The sequence below is a fragment of the Cydia amplana genome, chromosome 26 (genome assembly GCF_948474715.1).
Source record: "Cydia amplana chromosome 26, ilCydAmpl1.1, whole genome shotgun sequence".
Taxonomy (NCBI): domain Eukaryota; kingdom Metazoa; phylum Arthropoda; class Insecta; order Lepidoptera; family Tortricidae; genus Cydia; species Cydia amplana.
In genome coordinates this window covers 6,289,660-6,312,170 of record NC_086094.1, presented here as the reverse complement: position 1 = coordinate 6,312,170, position 22,511 = coordinate 6,289,660, and the positions used below count along the sequence as shown (strand labels likewise).

At 39.1% G+C, this 22,511-nt stretch overlaps 2 protein-coding genes across 2 annotated transcripts; one reads left to right on the top strand and one right to left on the bottom strand.

Moving 5' to 3' along the window:
* The first annotated feature begins 9,486 nt into the window (after positions 1–9,486).
* LOC134660267 (EEF1A lysine methyltransferase 2) lies at positions 9,487–13,879 on the top strand. Its single transcript, XM_063516010.1, has 4 exons — positions 9,487–9,717; positions 10,340–10,476; positions 11,711–11,867; positions 13,713–13,879. Exons 1-4 carry the CDS (start codon positions 9,522–9,524, stop codon positions 13,877–13,879), a joined length of 657 nt encoding a protein of 218 aa, XP_063372080.1. The 5' UTR covers positions 9,487–9,521.
* A 6,887-nt stretch (positions 13,880–20,766) lies between these two features.
* LOC134660317 (motile sperm domain-containing protein 2-like) lies at positions 20,767–22,422 on the bottom strand. Its single transcript, XM_063516065.1, has one exon. The coding sequence runs from the start codon at positions 22,302–22,304 to the stop codon at positions 20,922–20,924; it is 1,383 nt and encodes a 460-aa protein (XP_063372135.1). The 5' UTR covers positions 22,305–22,422; the 3' UTR covers positions 20,767–20,921.
* Between the last annotated feature and the right edge of the window lie 89 nt (positions 22,423–22,511).

Genomic DNA, 22,511 nt, shown 5'->3' with positions numbered 1-22,511 from the left:
CTAAAAGTCACGTTTTTGCTGCTTAAGTCACATTTTTAGGGTTCCGTAGCCAAATAGCAAAAAACAGAACCCTTATAGATTCGTCATGTCTGTCTGTCTGTCTGTCCGTCTGTCTGTCCGTCCGTATGTCACAGCCACTTTTCTCCGAAACTATAAGAACTATACTGTTGAAACTTGGTAAGTAGATGTATTCTGTGAACCGCATTAAGATTTTCACACAAAAATATAAAAAAAAAACAATAAATTTTTGGGGTTCCCCATACTTCGAACTGAAACTCAAAAATTTTTTTTTCATCAAACCTATACGTGTGGGGTATCTATGGATAGGTCTTCAAAAATGATAGTTAGTTAGTTAGTGTTTCTGGGCATTTTCCGCAAATCGACAACCATTGTGCCTATTTTGCGTGAAACGAGGTAGCGCTACTCTAACCACCCCAGCTCCTCCATGAAACCTAGCAGTGTTTTCAGGTTGCTGACTGCCTCTTTTAGTGTGCTCGGAGTTCCTAGGTATTTGTTCCTGTATGTTTCTACCTGTTTACAGTCTAGGAGTATGTGTTTTGTTGTTTCCTCTTCTTCCATGCATGCTCTGCACAAGGGGCTGTCCGTTTTACCCATATTGTGTAGGTGTTTGTTTAGTGTGTTATGTCCTGTGATAAGTCCTATTATTTTACGTAGTTGTTGCCTAGGTGTTTTCAGTAGTATTTTGGTGAGCTTGTAGTTCAGTTCCGGTAAAATATCTTTAGTCTGCCTGCATGTGTCCATTTCATTCCAGTACTTATTATGCAGTTGTCTGTGATGTAGGTCTAGTTGGTTGTGTATGTAGGATATTGGAAGGGGTATAATGGGCTCGGGTCCGTATGCCGGTGTCTCTGAGCCTTTCCTGGCCAGTTATCTTTCATGATTATGTTATCTTTCATGTACCCAGGATAACCCTGACTGTTTGAGCTCAGAGTTGTTTAACTGTATTAAAAAGGAATTTGATGCCTGTTTCATTCCAAAGAAGTTGCAGGGCAAGATCAAGACTAAATTTAGCGACTGGGCTACGCCGGATATTCACGAGAAGAGACGCCAACTCTATGATTTATATGATTTGAGAACAACAGATAAAAGGCCGGAATTTCTAGAGTACGTAAAGAATTTTTCAAAATCTTTTAAGATGATGTGTGTCGCCGCTAAAGCTGATTATTTGTCCAAAAAGATTCTAAATTCCAGCGATAAAGTTAAAACTGTATGGCAAGTAATCAACAACGAAACTGGAAAACGTAAAATGAAGGATCCGCATTACAACCTACGAATCGCTGACACTTTAGTAAGTTCCGACCGTGAAGTGGCAGATCATTTCGAGCAGTTTTTCTCGAATATACCGGTAGAAACAACAAAGTCACTTAATTCATCGCCAGAGGTCGCTGAAGAAATTCTGAAGACAACCGTAGCGGAATGTACAGAAATGTTCACATTTTCTTATGTCACTCCGAATATAGTTCTTAAAACTTTCAGATCATTAAACTTAAAGAAAACGGAAGATCTCTGGGGATTATCAGTAAAAGTATTACATTCTATTGTAGAATCGATCGCACCATATTTAGCCGGGATTTTCAACAGATGCATTGATACTGGAATTTTTCCAGATATTATGAAACACAGCAAAATTATCCCACTGTTTAAATCTGGAACGAGAACAGACCCCACCAACTTTAGACCAATTTCTATACTACCGGCGTTAAGCAAAGTTTTCGAGAAACTTATTCTTAATCAACTTTTGTCTCATTTTAACAGAAATAAATTGCTTGACAATAATCAATTTGGTTTTACCCGAGGTCGGTCAACTACTGACGCCGGTGCGGTACTTCTAAAACACATCTTTGACGCTTGGGAAAAAGCTCAAGATGCTGTTGGAATTTTCTGTGATCTATCAAAGGCATTTGATTGCGTTGATCACGAGAATTTAAGAAGAAAATTATGCCGCTATGGGATAAAAGCTACTGCCCTTGATCTTGTTTCTTCGTACCTTTCGGATAGAACTCAGCGAGTAGTTATCAATGGAGCTCAATCGGCGGGGTCTCCAGTAGCTCTTGGAGTGCCTCAAGGTTCCATTCTTGGTCCCTTTCTGTTTTTGGTATACATTAATGATCTACCAAAACTAGTGCAAGATAGACATGATATAGTGTTATTTGCAGATGACACGTCTCTTATATTTAAAGTAGACAGGAAGGAAAACAGCTTCGATAACATTAACGATGCACTTTCCACCATAGTAGACTGGTTTACGGCAAATAACTTACTTTTGAATGCCAAGAAAACCAAGTGCATCAAATTTACGCTGCCGAACGTCAAGCAGGTAAACAACAGCAATATTAAAATAAAAGGTAATACGCTGGAATTCGAAGATCGAACGGTTTTCCTTGGAGTCACTTTAGACGCAAAACTGCAGTGGCATGCACATATAGCCACTCTAGCCGGCAAACTTAGTTCTGCTGCCTATGCAGTGAGGCGAATCAGACAGCTGACAAACGTAGAGACGGCCAGGCTGGTATACTTTAGCTACTTCCACAGTGTTATGTCGTATGGAATCCTGTTGTGGGGAAAAGCGGCAGACATTCAGACAATATTTGTGCTGCAAAAACGAGCTGTACGTTCTATCTATGGACTGGGCGCTCGAGCATCCCTGAGAGAGAAATTCAAAGAAGTGAACATTCTTACCCTTGCATCTCAATACATACTTGAGAATATTATGTATGTTCGGAAAAACGTCCACGAATTTAAGCTTAACAGTGATATCCATAACTATAACACTAGAAACAAACATAAACTTTCTGTGCCCGCCCACCGCCTCCGTAAGGTTAGTACGTCTTTCGTCGGGAACTGTACACGTTTTTATAACAAAGTTCCCACTGATATAGCGAATTTACCACTTAACAAATTTAAGTCACACATTAAGCGCTCCTTGTTGAGTAAGGCGTACTACACTGTAAATGATTTTATAGATGATAGAGATGCCTTTAAGCCGGCAGCTTGATTTCGATAGTATAATAAGAGTTAATATGTATTGTTTTTCTTTTCTTTTTTTTTTTCTTTTCATTGTGAATTAATCATGCTAGTCTCCAGTAGAATTGACACATGAGACCATCATGTTCTCGATTAATTAGGTATATTGTTTATATTGCTTAATTTAATTTTAGTTTTTGACACTTGGAGACCTTATACATCTCTAAGTTTTAATTTTATTTTTAATTTGTTTGTACATATTTATATTTTTAATGATTCTGACACCTGAGAGACCTATACATCTCTTAGTCAATATAGGGCATTTTGCTTAGTAATTATGTGAAGATATACCGTTTTTCATGTAACATACAAGAACAAAATGTTGTGTCTCACAGCTATACGTTATTACAATTTAAATATTAATATGGCCCGGCAGCTTGAATATGTCATGCTCGCTTAAAAGTCTTTGCTTACGGTGGCGTTGTTGATCGGGTCGCCACTTTCCCGAATGAAGGTTGAGAGAGGCGATGGCTGAGATACGCGTCATACTCGTGAACGGGTGCTGTTTGTGGAGACTGGTCTATTTAAGCTAACACGAGCTATTATATTTAGTAACTTTATTTTTGAGTATAATTACATGGACACACCTCATTCGGTTCTCGTATGCTATTTTATTTTTACTATCATTTTCTTTAATTTAATGAATGTTTTAATTAGGTATACAGGATTTTGACTCTTGGAGACCCTATACATCTCTAAGGATAATTTGATTAACTACTATATATTTTAATCTTTTAGTTATGATGACACTTAGAGACATTTACATCTCTAAATAATTTTAGATTATAGTTTTTGTATCTTTGTGTTTTTTTTTTTCAATACTATTGTTATTGCGTTTTCTGTAATTCGACATTTAGAGGCTTTATACATCTCTATGTTAGTTTGATTTGATATTTACGGCTTAGTTGTATTTTATAATTATTGATGTGTTTTTTTTTTTGCTGTATGTAAATTCCATATTGACGTGTAAAAGTGCCCTTGTGGCCTATTTGCTGAATAAATGTTGATATTTGATATTTGATATTAGTTCATCCGCTGCATCGTTTCCTCTTGATCCACTATGCCCCTTTATCCATTGGATTGTTACTTTGTTGCCTTCCTTGCTCACCTCAGTAAGTCTTCGATGACATTCCAGTATAAGTTCCGAAGTTAGTTTGTCACTGCCTAGCGCTTGTAGTACTGACTTACTGTCTGACAGTATTAGTATATTCTCGTGTTTCACTTTTCGTCTTGTTATAGCATTGCAAGCTTCTATTATACCTACGCATTCAGCTTGGAATACTGTGTTGTATTCGCCCAGGGGTTTTGAGATGTGTATGTTCAGGTCCTCTGAGAAGACACCACATCCTGTTCCTGTGTTTGTTTTTGAGCCATCTGTGAATATTCTTAGTTTTGTTTGGTCTAGTCCTTCTTTAGGATCTTCTGTTAACGATATGGCGTAGTCTTTCCAGAAGATCATAGTTTTTGGTATTTGGTCAATTGGCGCTTCCAGCATGGGCAGTTTTGAGATCATATTGTCATAGATCCTCTTGTGCGGTGAGCTGAAAGATGTCCATAGGTTTAGATTTTTCAACCGAAGAGCTGTGGCAGCCGCTTCTTTTTGTATGTATATGTGTAATGGCAGGAGTCCTAGCATTGTTTCTAGGGCCGCAGTCGGAGTAGTTCTCATACAGCTCGTCGCAGCTACACATGCTAGTCTTTGTGTTTTGTGCAGTTTATCTATTGCCGTGGTTAGCTGGGTGCGGGGCCACCATACAACCGCTCCGTAGCTGATCATTGGCATTATTACCATTTTGTACAGCCACAGTATAATGTTAGGGGCAAGTCCCCATCTCTTGCCCACCATCCTCCGGCATTGCCAAAAGGCTACTGTTGCTTTGTTCAGTTTATTTTCTAGGTGTTTGTTCCAGTTCAGTTTATCGTCCAGTATTATGCCTAGGTATTTTACATCCTTTGAAAGTGTCAGTCTTGTGCCAAACAGGGTTGGCATTTGGTATGTGCCCAGTTTTCGTTTGTGTGTGAAGAGAATTGTGTCGGTCTTTTTTGGGTTTACCGATAGGTCATTCTCCTTGCACCATTTCTCTACTATTTTCAGTGCTGACTGTGTGAGATCGCACAGTGTGCTTATTACTAGGCCGCTGATTAGTATTACTAAGTCGTCCGCGTAACCTATTGTTATGAATTGTTTTTTGTTTAGTTTTGTTATCAAATCGTTTACAACCAGGTTCCACAGCAGTGGTGAGAGTACTCCTCCCTGGGGGCATCCTCTCATTACTAGTGCCTGGTGATTTTGATTTTCAGATAGTTTTATTATTCTTTGTCTTAACATATTCATTATCCATTCGGTTATGAGCGGATTTGTTCCGTGTCTGTGTAGTGCTTGTTGAATGCTGCTAAAATTGGTCTTGTCAAAAGCTCCCTCTATGTCGATGAAGGTGCCTAAGCAGGAGTTTTTCTTCGCTAGCGCATTCTCTATGTTACTTACTACAGCATGGAGAGCTGAGTCAGTTGATTTACCTTGACTGTAGGCATGTTGGTTTGGATGGATTTCTATGTTTTTTAGAGCCGTGTCCTTCAGTTCTCTGTCACATAATCTCTCTAGTGTTTTAAGCATGAAGGATGTAAGGCTGATTGGTCTGAAAGATTTCGGATCCGAGTAGTCGGTTTTGCCTGGTTTTGGTAGGAAAATCACTTTAACTTCCCTCCATTTCTGTGGTATGTATCTAAAGGTTATACAGCTGCACAGTAGATTGGATAGATGTTTCATTAGTGTATGTCCTCCCCACTTTAGTAGGGCTGGGTAGATTCCGTCCGTTCCCGGCGATTTAAAGTTTTCAAAACTATTTATCGCCCAGGTCGTTTTGTTTTGCTTTGTTATGCTTTCTGCTGTTTTCCATTCGCTTTCAGTTGGATTATAGTTCATTGTGTGCTGTTCTGGATCTTGTTCATTTACTACCTTGCATCCTGGGAAGTGGGTTTCCACCAGTAGCCTTTCTGTCTCAGCTGGGCTGCTGGTGGTACTGTTATCTTGTCTCCTCAGGGTGCCGAGTAGTTGTCTTGGTTGGTCTGCAAGGATTTTCCTTGTTCTGTTTGCCTGTGTTACAGTAGATATGTTGTCGCAGAAGTTCCGCCATGTGGCTGACTTTCTGTACCTTAGTCTTTTCTTATAGTCTGTTTTAGCTGTTTTGTACTTGTCCCAGTCCTCTTCAGCTCTTGTGTTCATTGCTCTGTTTAGTAGCCTTCTCATTTTCGTTCTCAATCGGTCCAACTCCGGTCCCCACCAGCTGTTGTTATTGTTACTGTTTTTTCCTCTAGCAGATGGAGTCGATAGTGGACATGTGTTTTCGTAGCTATCAGTTATGTTTTTAATTAGTAAGTTTACCTGCTCTTCCAGTTCCTTTATATTTCTAGGCCTGGCTGTATGTGTGTTATTGTCTAGTTTACCTACCAGAAGTTCCTTGTACGCCGCTATGTCCGTGCGTCTCGGGTTTCTTCTAGGTGTGGGTGTGTGGATGTCGGCTGTCAGGTCATACCGTATCCATCTGTGGTCGGAGCAGGATAGCTCGTCCGACACGTGCCAGTTGGATATGTGTTGAGCTGCCAGTCCTGTGCTTAGAGTGATATCAATTATAGTATTACATCTACGTGTGACAAAAGTTGGTTTGGATCCTGTGTTCAATATATCTAGGTTAGTTGACATAAGGTATTCAACAATATCGTTACCTCTTTTGTTGTTGGTTTCCATTCCCCATAGGTTGTGATGGCCGTTGCAGTCTGCGGATATGACCAGCTCGAGCCTTTCATGTTCGCAGTAGCGTATGAGGTTGTTCATCTCCACTGGAGGTGGTTCGTCCTCCGCCGCCATGTAGGTGGACGCCAGGACTATCTCCGGTAGACTTGAGTTTTGTGTTCAAAAATGATATTGAGGTTTCTAATATCATTTTTTTCTAAACTGAATAGTTTGCGCGAGAGACACTTCCAAAGTGGTAAAATGTGTGTCCCCCCCCCCCCTGTAACTTCTAAAATAAGAGAATGATAAAACTAAAAAAAATATATGATGTACATTACCATGTAAACTTCCACCGAAAATTGGTTTGAACGAGATCTAGTAAGTAGTTTTTTTTTTATACGTCTTAAATCGCCTAAATACGGAACCCTTCATGGGCGAGTCCGACTCGCACTTGGCCGCTTTTTCTTTATACTTAATGCTATTTGTGATCGATTTCATGAATTGTAAGTTCCTTTTTTTTCTTGATTTTTTTTCTTGTTGAAAACGAAAAAAAAAATTACGATAATAAGTTATTATAAAGTCAGTCAAATTACTTTGTCAGTAGAAGAGGGCGCGAAATTAAAATTTTCTATGGGAAGACCCGTCCCGTCGCGCCTACATTTTTTAAATTTGACGCTTTTTTCTACTTACTGAAATGGCTTTACAGACTATAGTATAGGCCTGTCCAGACGAGGACAATTTTTCGCCGGTGATTGAATTGTCCGATCGGGTCGGGACGTGCGGACGCAAACGCCAATTTGGCCCGCCGATTATGACCGATACTACCGATACAATGGGGTGCGGACGCAAGAATACCAATTTGTGACGCTAGTTTTCGCGGTTAGGGGCATTTTTAGGGTTCCGTACCTCAAAAGGAAAAAACGGAACCCTAATAGGATCACTCGTGCGTCTGTCTGTCTGTCTGTCCGTCCGTCTGTCACAGCCTATTTTCTCCGAAACTACTGGACCAATTAAGTTGAAATTTTGCACACATATGTAAATTTGTGACCCAAAAATGGACGTGTAACGTAAATAAATGAATTTTAAATATGGAGGCCATTTTTGGGGGGTAAATGAGAAAATTATAAAATAAAGTTTTTCAAACTATATCGTGTTACATATCAAATGAAAGAGCTCATTGTAAGAATCTCAAATATTTTTTTTTTATAATTTTAGGATAAATAGTTTAGCAGTTATTCAAGAAAATAGGCAAAAAATGACCATTCCCCCCCCCCTTTATCTCCGAAACTATTGGGTCTAAAATTTTGAAAAAAATACACGAAATAGTTATTTACCTATAGATGACAGAAAAATCTATTAGAAATATTAGAAATGTACAGTCAAGCAACTTATCACCATAAAATTAAAATTGATGAAACTGGCCAAATTGGTGTTTGCGTCCGCGCGTCCTGTTTTGATCGGATAGTTTGGTCGGAGTGGGGGGGGGAGGGGGGGGGGGTGATCTTCGTCTGGGCACGCCTTAATCTACCAACCTTAACCCAGACACATCAGTCCACAAACTACTAAGAAGATACGAGTCACAGTCAGTCAGTGCGAAAAAAAAGTTTTAAAAGTTTACACTGTCGCGGTGTGGAAGCGCGAACGCGAGTGTGGAGTCGATTTCCCTGTCTGCGAATCTTTAATCAAAAGAAAATAAAAAAGTATATGCGTAAATAATTTACCCCCGGATAAAATTAATGGTTTTAGAGCGCTCAAAAATCTCAAAATGACTGATGCAGTACAATGAGTAGTATAGATACAGACTAAAATAAATGAATCATTACACTAAAAAAAACTACTACTATCAAACTATATTACACCGTCACGTCAAGGTAACAAGTCTCATTTTGCCATGACTGATAATAAACATGATTGTTGATGTAACGTCAAGGGTCAGTGCAAGTATCAAATTTCTAGAGTTCCTAAATTATACGAATTGCAAAAATAAACTTGTCCAAAAATCGACTATCTTAAAAAGTCACAAAAATTGCCTCAAAATCAAAAGTCACGCACATGTCACACGAGAAGGCGAAAAGTCACGAAAAATGTGACTTTTGTGACCATCTGGCAACGCTGAGTAGCGGAGACACAGACACCTATCAACCTACATTTTCTTGACAGTTTTAAAAGTGTTGCTGATGAAAAAACTCTTACATGACAAAATATAAACATTTTTAATTTGATAGTTTAAAATTGTACATTTTATAAAAGACTTCGTTCGTAGCTGTTATAATAAAAGGTGTTACAGGATTACTATTAACATTAGAGCGTGATTCATTTACTACATAGTTTAAAATAAGGGTGGTTGTGTTTTTTGCATACAGCAACTTTAACAAACTGTCAAATTTCTTACGCTTCATTTCAGGTACTACACGTTGCAGAATCTTATAAAAATCTTCTCTAATTCTAACTTCTAATTTTATTTTGTATATAATTCTAAATTGCTAAACGTGAACTTTAAATACTTTAATTTGATATTTTAGGCAGGGTTTTAAAATATTAATATTTGCGCATAATACATAACAGAATTCTGTTCATGACACGTAGAACGGAACTTAATTTTACTGTCAACTTGACATTTGGCCGTATTATAAATATTGAGGAAAACCCATGGAAAACCATAGGAAAACATTGGCACCATATGATTACATGGTTTTCCGTCTCTCTAAAACTTATTTGTTTATAACCTTAATATTTTATTTATTAAATGGATGACTCGGAGTTGAGCTCATCTGAGCTGGGTACCCAGTCGTACTGGCAGCAGGCATACACAAAAGAAATAAAAAATTTCGAGGAGCACGGGGATCCCGGAGACGTGTGGTTTGGTGAGGACAGCGCTTACAGAGTCGTGGACTGGATATGTAGAAACGTTGAGGATAAGAATACCTCTATTATAGATTTAGGTGAGTTTTTGAAGTAGCCGTACGTCTTAGAACTGCTTTACCAAATGAATGGGATATCAATTTGATAGTTAACAATAATAACAATGCAATACAAATCCTCTTGCACAACCTCAGAATAAATGTACATGAAAACACAAATAATACCTGAAGACAGAGGGACACAACAGGCGGCCTTATCGCTTAAGAGCGATCTCTTCCAGACAACCTTTAGGTAGTGGAGAAATGAAACTGATAAATTTGCATTATGAAAATATTTAAAAACTTTCTTACAGAGGTGACCAAGCTAATGTGATTTTGATGGCCCAGACTGTGCATGGTTGATAGTAAGCTGTAGCCGTGTGCATAGGACATGCTTTTTTACTGCGTAGGACGTCTTTTGCGGTCCAAGGGTTATTATGGGTGCTAGCCGACGATATACATACTTATATAGACAAATACATACTTATATACACATAGAAAACACCCATGACTCAGGAACAAATATTTGTGTGTTCATCATACAAACAAATGCCCTTACTGGGATTCGAACCCAGGACCATCGGCTTCACAGGCAGGGTCACTACCAACTAGGCCAGACCGGTCGTCAAATATGTTACTAAGGTGTTGATAATGCATGTTACAGGATGTGGAAATGGCTACTCACTGTGCGAGTTGGCACGGGAAGGCTTCACTAAGCTGCTGGGCGTAGATTACTGTTCAGAAGCCATCACCCTCGCCGAGAAGGTGTCTAAGAGGGAGTTCCCGATTATTGACTTTAAGGTACCCTCTAAAAGCATTAAAAAGGTTAATGTGGGGAAGACCATATATAAGGCAAGACCGTCTACAAGATCGTTACCTACATTTACTCCACTGATATAATAAAAATAGTGGGGGCCAACTGGATATGGGAGGCCCAAGACCGAAAAAAATTGAAGAATCTGGAAGAGGCCTATACCTCTTAGGAGGGTTCTGGAGTAATTTAGGATATAGATAAAAGATGGAGATGGATGAATGGATGGATGGAGTTAAAGATTGGTGATTAAGTTATGATGATGATATTGATGATGAAGTTAAAGATTGGTGATTAAGTTATGATGATGATATTGATGATGAAGTTAAAGATTAAGTTTTTGTTACCCAGAAATAAAAAGGCCTTTTTATTTATTTTATTTAAGGTCAACTGAGGTAAATGTGCACTTGAGGTAAATGCGTCTTTTAAAGATTTCTTTCTAAACGCAACATATTATAACTATTATAGCCGTCTGCATTAAAAGTTCAGTGACCACACTGAGGGTTGCAATAGTTATAAAATGTTCCGTTTAGAAGAAATTTATAAAAGACGCATTTACCTTAAGTGACGCATTTACTTAGTCTAAAAAAAAACGATTGTTTGACAGCTGAAGCAGATGGCGTAATACGGTGCCATGTCATGTGGCAACTGAATTGTCAAATATAAACGTATAACAACCAGAAATACGGCATACCTTATGTATAGAGCCTTACTTTCAAATAGATTAATGTTTAGAAATAAATAAAAGTTAAAAACTCACCGTATCCCTCATATGCGCCTTAGGGAGGCACCTAGCGACATCTACCGTAAGAGCATTACACTTCTTAAAACGGCTACCGAAGTTCCAAGTCATATTGGAAATTCACCATATAGATTAGCTGTCCAATTCGAAGCAGGTCAATGAATCAGTGATTTACCAAAAATGTGTTAATTTGTTAAATATTGAAATAACGCCATCTACCCGACAGGCGTTATAGCGCCATCTCTCGAAAACATTGCACCATACCTTTGGCCTACTGTCGAGTAGATGGCGTTAATTTCAATATCTAACAAATGAACACATATCAATATCAGTGAAAGAATAAGGGTCAAAGTCAAATGGCGTTCTAACAGTTTTAATATGCTGTCGAAAGATGGCAACATAATTTACTTCGACAATCCGCCTCTATATCAAATTTTCTTTGGAGGTTCGCAATATAAATCGATTTTCATTCATCATTACAGGTATTCGACATAACAGAAGACCCCGTGTCCCAAGTAGGCACATTTGGCGTTGTACACGACAAAGGCACATACGACGCCGTGAGTCTACATCCAGAGAACGCCGAGGAGCGACGACAGAAGTACATAGACCAGGTGGCGGACATGATGGCACCTGACGGTAAGAGTATTCATCCTAACCACAGAATTTATAAACAACTAGCGACCCGCCCCGGCTTCGTACGGGTTAACAAATTATACATAAACCTTCCTCTTGAATCACCGCAAAAGAAAACCGCATCAATCTCCGTTGCGTAGTTTTAAAGATCTAAGCATAGGTACATAGGGGCAGACACAGCGGGAAGCGACTTTGTTTTATACTATGTAGTGATAGTACTACCGTACAGAAAGGACACTTCCTACAAAACCGAAGTTTGACAGCGATTCGATGTCGAATCATGGTATCCCTTTCTAATGGCACTATCCCTTTCGGCTATTTAGGGTTGTCAAAATTCAAACCTTTATCTTATCTGTGGTTATGCATGCAAAAGGACGTCAAGTGGTGCCAACCGAGCCGAGTACTGGAGCCGAGTTTGCCCGAAAGGAGTGTCTCCCCATGGGATAATGGCTTGGACGGAAATGGCTTGCCAACGACAGACGTTACAGGGAATTCCCTGTGTTTCTAACCCCATCTACGAGGGGAGGCTGAAATATTCGCGGCCTAAGCTAGAAAAAAAAGAATTAAAAAAAAACATGCTACTTTTTTCTTTTTTTTGGGGAAAACTATGGGGTTATTGCGTCTCTCAGTTCTTTCTCGAATACGATTGGTCGAAACGCCCTCTACTATGCAACGTTTCATTTCCAAGTAGCTCAGGCATGAAACGTTGCATAGTAGAGGGCAGGGATGTTGCGAACATCCGCATCCGCATCCGCAACCGCGGAACTTCCGCATTATTTTCGACATCCGCATCTGCATCCGCATCCGCATAAAATCGATGCGGAGCTTATGCGGATGCGGATGTCGAACAAGTTGGTACAGGAACGTCTTAGCGGCGGCGTAAGTGCTGGGTAATTTCGTCATTACCTATAACGAAATCGTCTAGATCCAGAAAAGTCGGCCAAGTTACTGTTTATTAAATATAACGCACCTATATTCTTGCTCAAATACTAAAAGTTTCGTTTTTTTTAATAAAAATATACTAAAAATAAGCAGCAAAGCAGTGGTGGCCGAGTGGATATGACGTCCGACTTTCAATCCGGAGGTCGCGGGTTCAAATCCTGGCTCGTACCAATGAGTTTTTCGGAACTTATGTACGAAATATCATTTGATATTTACGACTAGCTTGTCGGTGAAGGAAAACATCGTGAGGAAACCTGCATACATCTGCGAAGAAATTCAAAGGTGTATGTAAAGTCCCCAATCCGCATTGGGCTAGCGTGGGGACTATAGCCCAAGCCCTCTCGCGCATGAGAGGAGGCCTGTGCTGTGGGACGTATATAGGCTCAAATTATTATTATTATTATTTATACTAAAAATGTAATATTTGACGTTTTCTAAGTACCTAATCTTGACATCCGCATCCGCATCCGCATCCGCGGATGTGAGCCTTTAAATATCCGCATCCGCATCCGCATCCGCGGATGTCAAAAAATCTGCATCCGCAACATCCCTGGTAGAGGGCGTTTCGACCAATCGTATTCGAGAAAGTACGGAGAGACGCAATAATCCCATAGTTGCATTTACCTCACTTGACCTTAGCATAAAAGTAGTATGTGTGTTTAAATATTGCCGCCATTACTAACGATTATTAATTAACATTTAAATAAATAATAATAAATAAATATTATAGGACATTCTTACACAGATTGACCAAGTCCCACAGTAAGCTCAAGAAGGCTTGTGTTGTGGGTACTCAGACAACGATAAATATAATATACAAATGCATAGAAAACGCCCAAGACTCAGGAACAAATATCTGCGCTCATCACACAGTCGCCCGTCGTAACCTTTGTTTATTGTTTCCAGGTATATTCGTAATAACTTCATGCAACTGGACGGAAGAGGAACTAGCAACCCAGTTCTCACACCGGCTCAAAGCGAAGTGTGTCATACCCACCCCCCAGTTTAAGTTCGGCGGCAAAGTGGGAGGGGTGGTGTCGTCCGTTGTTTTTGTACATAAGGATAGTAAATAGATTTATATATACAGTCGTTTTATTTTAGAAATTCCGCCAAAGGCGTGGCTCACTCGCGAGCACCTACAAGTACATGCGGCTCTCACCAATGTTGGTGTCTAGCGATAGTGGTTGCCGCGCACCGCTACGGAACGGACGCCTGCTCGCGCTCGCGCCACCTAGCGGTCATGACGTAATAGACGCGTTTTGTTAGAGAGCGAATCTTCTATACCTAGTACTATTATTTATTCTGTGCCAAAGGGCGCCGTAAACCTTCAAGAGATTGCATTATACTCGGGAAAATTCGACCCATACCGCCTAGACTCGGGTGGCGGAGTGGTTGAGGCATTTGCCGCGAAACCAGAGGACCCTGGTTCGGTCCCAGCCCTGGCCACTGGAGGCCTTGGTTTTCTCTTTCGTATATGACATCTATGTCAGTTCAGTAATTTTGTAGAAGAGAGAAGTCTGAGAAAAACGTGCCGTAGTTTGAAAGCTCAACTATATGGCGCTATACTTCGCCAAGTTTTGTGGTACCTAAACCAGATCCCAATGTTTTTTTCCCAGTTGGCTTGGAAGGTTAGATGGCAGTGGCTTTTCGTGGAAAACTAGTGCCTGCGCCAATTCTTCGGAAGGTTGTCAATGCGGACCTTGGGCTCCTTTAGTATGCAACCGGGAAAACTCTTAAGATGACTATTAGGGTGTTGAAATAAAAAATAACTTCATCTGTGATATGAATATATTAAATCTGCATAACCCATATAAATAACATAATTGCATAACCCAAAACTACCATCCATCTACTTAACATAAGGTGCATTCGGATCATTTAAAATCACTTCCGAATGTCGGATTCCGAAAATGAACAACATGATGTAAATAATAGTTATTTGTACAACAAGAGATCAAAGTTTGATATTTCTTCGAGTGCTTATTTTGAGTCCCGTGCAAGCGAAAGATTCTATAATAGATTCACGAGCGTAGCGAGTGAATCTAATTTAGAATCTTGAGCGTAGTAAGGGACTCAAAAGCGCACGAGATGTAAATAACTTTGATCTCGTGTAGTACACAACATTTTTCACCTCAGCAGTGAGAACATATTAGAGAACCCGAAAAATGTATTCCTTCTTCATCACTTACCTCTATTCACTCATGTTTTCTTAAGATATACCAACAATTAAATTTTCACCTCAGCAGCTCGAACAAGGGTACTTTGCTACTTAAAAACAGTGAGCAAAATCGCATTTTGCTCACTGAGTGAGCAAAATCGCATTTTGCTCATTTTGTTTCACTCAGTGAGCAAAATGCGATTTTGCTCACTGTTTTAAAGTAGCAAAGTACCCTTGTTCGAGCTGCTGAGGTGAAAAGGTTATTTTCAGAATGTGGATAAAAACTCACAGATTATAAATGGTTTCAACTGTCAACAATAGGGTATTTGACTACTAGTCAAATCAGTTTCTTTTTTCGAACTGTCAAAACGATTTTGCTACTATGGAATTTATATTAAACACTAGTATGTGACGTCACGATCAAATTATCTACTCTTTATAGTTTTATACGGGTTTTAAAATAGAAATGGTGTCTAAAAATGACTGCTGTCTACATTTCTCGATTAATCTTCTGGTGCTTTATTTCTTGCATGGCGTAAAAAATTCATTTTAAATACAGTCACCTATACAAAAAGTTTGTAGTCTGTGTTATATGTTTCTTTGTATTTGGCATCGGCCACTCCAAGGGACGCATTTATGCGTTAGAGGGAGCAAGTGATATTGCTATGGCTGGCATGGCTGCGTCCCTTGGAGTGGCCGGCGATGGCCCATTGTGTACTGGGGCCTTAACGTGCGCGGCGCGTCATTGTGAACCTTGTCGGAATGCACGAAGGTTGATATTGGGTTGTAGCCGCGAGCGTCAGTTGATGTCTTTCGCGGTCAAAGAGTCGATGGCATGTGTTCATTCGGAAGTGTAAATTACCCGAATGCACCTTAATATGTCCACACAGGTGAACTTTTAACTTAATATTGTGCGTCAACTTTCACCTATTTTGTTGCCATATTCTATTTGACATCTGTCAACTGATAAATAACTATTAATGTATTCAATAACCGCCAGGCGGGCGCTACTGACTTGCACACAGCCAGCGACGTGGTGTGAGGAAGACGTAGGTAAGGCAGTTATCACACTGCCGCATCCGCAAATCGTATCAGTGTGATAACCGCCTACAACTTATTTACACACCAGTGTGGACTTGCCTTAACATAATTTAATTCCCTAACCAAAGTACATTAAATAAACTAAATGCATATGGGGCATTATCTATGAAAAGGGATCTTATTGTCGATGGTGCTTACGCCGCGCGGCATTGTATTTATATCGGAGAGCATCGTAAATAATGGCGTACGCGCCATCGACAATAAGGTCCCTTTTCATTGATAACGTCACATAGGAATATTTTACCTTTAGTGTGAAACTGAAGAATTATTAATTCTCTCTTTAAAATGCTAGAACAGTATGTAAAATAAGTCCTGTTTCATTGAAACGCCATATACAGGTGTTTTATCGATGTACAATAATGCATTACCTGTGTGTATGCTACTCGCTAGATGGCGTAAATGGCGTTATAATTTACGTGACCGATAAGGACGCAGCTATCTGTTAGAACACAGACTACTTTATGGTTAGAAGGAGATATACGTTACGTACCTAGTATATATCCTATTAACTATAGCTTGAGTCTCTGTCGGTTGTGATAAATTGATAGGTTTAAAGAACGCTTTAGACTGAAATTATTTGGATTGAATGGACATAACGTAATAATCCATTGAAACATCGACCTTAATGTCTCCGCAAGAAGGTTTAAATTGTAATAGGCCTTTGTTAGTGTTGAATTTTCAAATAATAATTATACCTACAATACAATACGGAACAAGTATGTATAGTATTTTTGTAGGCTTCTAGTACTCTAAAATTGTGCTCACACCAAAAGCATAAATAATAGAAATACATAATATTACATACATACATACAATCATCTCTGATTTATACTACGGAACTTTTATACAGGGTGGGCCAAGAATACGCCGGCAAAGATTTTTTACTGTGCATATTGTTGATATTAATTTTAACAAATATCAATACCAAATAAAATAGTTAAATTTTTAACAAGCTTTTATTAGGTCGACCTGTATGTAACTATGTAATGGAATCTAAGGTAACTAATTTAACCATCTTCCAAGGATCGTAGCGTCATGAAAATTGGCAGCTGTATGTAGTTCTGATGACGATACAATAATATGGTACTGTCGAACTGATCTGATGATGGAGACAGGAGGTGGCCATTGGAACTCTTGTGATGAAACAACGCAACCTAATTGTGCTAGGGGTTTTTAGAATTGTCTCGATGAGTATTAGTTGTCTGTCGTAAGAAAAGTACAGTCAGCGATAAAAGCTTGTACCAAAAATTAAGTTTTTGCCAAAAACTTATTTAATGACATTTTGTAAAAATAATTTAGAACCCCCGCTTAGTAACTGCTACAGTGCTACTGCCGTTTGTATAGTAAATACTTTCATAACATTTTCGTGAAAATTATTAGCAGATTAATATGTTTGATAAGATATATAATCACTGTTGCCGAGTGCTACAAGAGATAACATACTGTATGTTTCAATACTCGTATCTATTGGCTAATAATTCGACATTGGATTTAGTGGAAACCTTATCGATAAATACTACTTATAATTAAAAATTGTATATAAAATGCTATATAAAGTGCGAAATATCTATGTGACGTTACACGGATAAAGGTACCTTATGGCGCTTACGCTATTATTAACGACGCCACAATATGCGGTGCTAAAGGGCCACTTTCGCCATTCCACTAACCCGGGGTTAAGTGGTTAAACCGTTAACCCAATGCCAAATTGTACTGGTAACCGTGGTAACTCCAGGTTTAACCGGTTAACCCCGGGTTAGTGAAATGGTGCAAGTGGCGCTATTTAAGTGACGTAAGCGCCGACCGCCATAAGGCACCTTTAACCGTGCATGGAACGTCACTTATGCGATGTTTGCAATAAAAGGTACCACTTTGTTATGTCACAAGTATACAAGTATACTGTTTTACCACGCATATAATTAGTGTCCTATGAAATTTCAGTTTCGGCCAAAATACTGCCGAACCTTTGGCCGCGCCGAAACTGTAGTTCGGTAGTGTTCAACCGAAGATTCGGCTTCGGTATAAAAATCATGTTTCGGCCGAAGGTTCGATTTCGGTAATTAACGCATTCACTGCCAGGGGGCGTGACCTAGGAACAAACTTGTATGACGGTCGACGCACATGTGCGTCGGTGGCAGTGAATGTGTTAATGAAATGTTTCATACTTATAAAATCATATCATATAATATATATGCCAATAGCACCTTATTGTCAATGTGAAATGACAAAGTAGTACATTTTACCAAAGTACCTACTACACAAATATTAAAACTATGCGTTTTTGACAAAACTAATTTATTTATAGAATCTCTTATAGCTCCCACTTCGCTACTATTAATATACTTTTTAACATTATTAAAATATTTTTTTTGCCTTTGCCTAAAAACGTAAATATTTATGCTTCCCAAGCAAAGGGTCCTAAGCTAAGCCAAAAACCATTTCCTACCCCTTAGATACTTAATTATATTTATTTAAAACTTAAAATCGACCCAAATTTTTATTACTTAATATAATTGATCATTTGGAATGTGATGTTTAATTACATTATATATTAATTTAGAATTTATTACGGTATTAAACAGACAGAAATAGTACATTACAACACAAGTGCGAAAAGTGTCGATTTAAAACACTCCCTGCGGTCGTGTTTTAATTTATCGCCACTAGTTGCGAATTACCTTTTCGCACATGTATTGTACAATATTGTACAGTACATTATGGCCCTTTAAATTTCCACATACGTACGTATGGTGCTAGTTACCGCACTAGGGCGGTAAATTAGCACCATATGTACTGTAATAGTTATTTTCGATACAAGTGCGAAAAAGAGGAAATTCGAAACGAGTGGCGATAAATTAAAACACGACCGAAGGGAGTGTTTTAAATCGACACGAGTTGCGAATTACCTTTTCGCACGTGTGTCGAACAACGTTTTACAGTACATATGGCCCTTTAAACTTTTGACATCGCACGAAAAGTGCTATTTTACGCACTAGTGTGTGAAAATAGGGCCATATGTACTGTAAATAGTTATTTTCGATACAAGTGCGAAAAAGAGGAAATTCGAAACGAGTGGCGATAAATTAAAACACGACCGAAGGGAGTGTTTTAAATCGACACGAGTTGCGAATTACCTATTCGCACGTGTATCGAACAACGTTTTACAGTACATATGGCACTTTAAAGTTTCGACATACGCACAAAAAGTGCTATTTTACGCACTAGTGCGGAAAAGTAGTCCCATATGTACTGTAAAATACATTTCAATTTCATTATACAAAGCTTTCCAATAAATCATTATGAAACCATTATATAATAGTCCAGATGTTTTATAATAATCACGATAATGAACATTGAAATCAACAACATAAAAAACTAGTAGGTCCTAATGACCTACAGCTATTTACAGATATATCGGAGCGGGCGAGTTGCTCAAAAACATCTGAACATGCACTCTAAGGTGGAAATAGAGGTGTTTTCAGATATTTCTGAGCACCTCGGCCGCTCCGAAATATCTGACGGCGACAATACAAGTCTAAATAAAATGGCCCGGTTACAAATGAAGTAAGCAATTAACGATGAAACTAATGGCACTTTAATTAATACGAGTAGAACACGCCAATGAAGAGCCTTGAAAATGATATGTGACGTTCCACGTACCTTTAGTACAGTCTACGTCAAATATATGTTTACAATTATCCCCTTATTACAAAGGAGTAAGGTGCAAAAGTTCAAACATATCTTTGACATCGCCTGTACCTTATGGCGCTCACGGGTAATAGTACTGTACATACCTAGGGAGGTGAATTCGTGAATGCTCCAGATCGCAGTTGTTTGTGGCCCGAACCGAGGGTGAGGGCCATAAATATGCTATCTGGGGCTTTACGAATTACCGCCCGTGGTTTGTCTAAAGTTTTACGTCTTGCCTTGGCCAGGAAGTGGCCACTTACGGGTTCAGGGTGACGTAAAGGTATTATAATGGCGGTTTGCGCTTACGCTATTATTCATGTATCTAGTATAACTGGATCAGGCAGGGGTGGGGGGAAATGACCGAACGGGATAGTCTTATGTATCTCTCAGTAGGAGTAGCAGCGAAAGCGCTATTGTTTGTCCTTCATGTCAGTCTTACATTTTTTTAAATTCCCCACCGTAAGTTTAGTATGGATTATGGTGGGCAACAAATAAATTCGACCAATCATTGTGTCGCATTGCGTATGTTTTGTCCCTCACGGACGCACGCGTATAGCATCTATAGGATCCTACCATCTATGCTATTAAAGAGGCTCCAATACTAATGCATTGCTTTGCGACGTAAGCGCAGACCGCCACCACAGGGTACCTTTAACCGCGGAACGTCACATAATGCATCTTCAATTAAACATTTAGTGAACCATTATTTTGAGCTATAGGTATAGGTACATTATCAGTAATTAAAATAATGTTTATGTAAATAATAATAATAATATGATTGTGATTATGACTATTAAGTGTATTAAATATTTAAATAAGGTATTTATCACTCATATCACTGTGAGTAGATATTTCTGTGACCTTGATATTTCAAATTATGAACAGAACATTTTTTTTTGTGAATTTGTATGATGAAAGCAAAAGTACATACCAGAATATTAAGTTTGGAAAAATCCTGAATATTTATTCCCCTATAGGGGGGGTCAGTTATCTCTGCAGCTTACTGTACATCAGTAAATCTAAGTAGCATGCAACCGCTCCACCTTACGCACTAACTGGCAATATATAACAAAGATAACAGTATTAGTTATCAATATAAACATTAGGAAACCGTTTAACAAGACATTGACGTCCACAGTGGTATCTAATACCACCATTTCCATGGGCTACATGCGCTCACAATACTTGTCTTCGTTAGAACTCTTATAGACAAGATAACCAAGTAAGACAGCGCAAGCTGTTAGAATCAACGTAAACAATTGATATATTTTAAGCATTTTAACCTGTTTATGAAGCATTTCATAGTTAACCTGCAAGTTATTTAAAGCATTCGTAACTGAATCGGGCTTATCCTGACTCCTACCGTCCACCATGCTTCCGTTCTTCGGCATATCCTTCTCCGGGAAGTGACACTTCAGCCTGTACTCATCAACTTTGCTGCCCGATGACTTTTGCCAGATATCGGTGAGCTCCTTTGGTGTTACATCCAGCTTCGGGATTTGTACGGACATGACGAGGAATCTATCTTTAGTGACAGTACGGAATTGGAATCCTGGCTGCACCACAATTTGTACGGTTTGTGAGGAGCCAGTGGCTAGTGTACCGGAGCTGGGTCGCACTCGAAACTTCTCTGGCGAAGTTGTTCTTATTTTAAAGGATATGGCACTTTCATCCATATTGGTTATAGTGAATTGTCCAGATATCTCATCATTTTCATTCTTGAAAACGATTGTATCGTTGGGATTGAGTCTTAGCATTTCTCCAGGAGAATGCTGGTTGTCTCCTTGCTCTGCGAATGTTACCTTTTTCGGTGTATGCACATCATTAGTACCCCTGTTTTCCGGAATGAATTCAAACACATACGGGTCCTTGCCGCCCCAGCATGCCAATGCCTGCTCGGGAGCCACAACGTCCTTCAAATTGTCTTTAGTTGAAAACTTCATACGCTCGACAGCTTTCGCCGGCAACAGTGACTTAACAACCTTAAATGCAGCAGATAAAACCCATGGCATTTGGTAAATGATGATAAAATGCAGAAAATATGGGTAGTAGAGCTTCATCAAACTAATTAAATACTTAATGAGCTCCATGTCCATGTTTCCGAGGCCGCAACCGTCCATATCAAAGAATAGAGTAATAGGTTTACCCTGTTCCTCTCTTTCAATGCGATCAAACCAGTATATAATCACTTTCTTAAGCTCTTCAAAGTCTTTTTGACCTTTCACATGCTGTTTAGACTTGATTATAAGCAGTAAATTGCCATCTACATCGCGTCCGTGAGGAAAAAACGCACCTTCCTTTATATAGTCCATTCTCACGGTGTTTTCATTGATATCGTTCACATTATTCGTTTTCCGCCACACAAGAATGTCCCATAACATGTCGGCTGCCATCTTCGAGTCATTTTCTTGGTGTAATAACAGCCGTGTTAAGTATTTATCGTCCTTTACCCTTTCCAAGTCCAAAGGGTGAAACTCGCCTGGAGGGTTAGGAATCCCTTCTTTTAACTTGGCCTCGAAAACGGCGCGCACGTCCGCGGGGGTCGCCATCGCGGTATAAAACTATTGTAGCATGTATTCACACACAGTTTTGTAGTTTTATTGTTATTTTACTGAACGGTAGAATCACCGTCCATGTAATGTGCAAGTAAACTAAATGTCATGACATGACATTTGGCCTTAGGGATACCAGTGTAATAATTTCATATATCGTGCAAATGCAAATAGGAAAACCAATATTATACTACTCTTTGAGGA

Coding starts and splice junctions, on each gene's coding strand:
- LOC134660267 (XM_063516010.1), top strand. CDS start 9,522: ATGGATGACTCGGAGTTGAGCTCATCTGAGCTGGGTACCCAGTCGTAC. Junction 9,718..10,339: donor TACCTCTATTATAGATTTAG/GTGAGTTTTTGA, acceptor TGCATGTTACAG/GATGTGGAAATGGCTACTCA. Junction 11,868..13,712: donor GGACATGATGGCACCTGACG/GTAAGAGTATTC, acceptor TATTGTTTCCAG/GTATATTCGTAATAACTTCA.
- LOC134660317 (XM_063516065.1), bottom strand. CDS start 22,304: ATGGCGACCCCCGCGGACGTGCGCGCCGTTTTCGAGGCCAAGTTAAAA.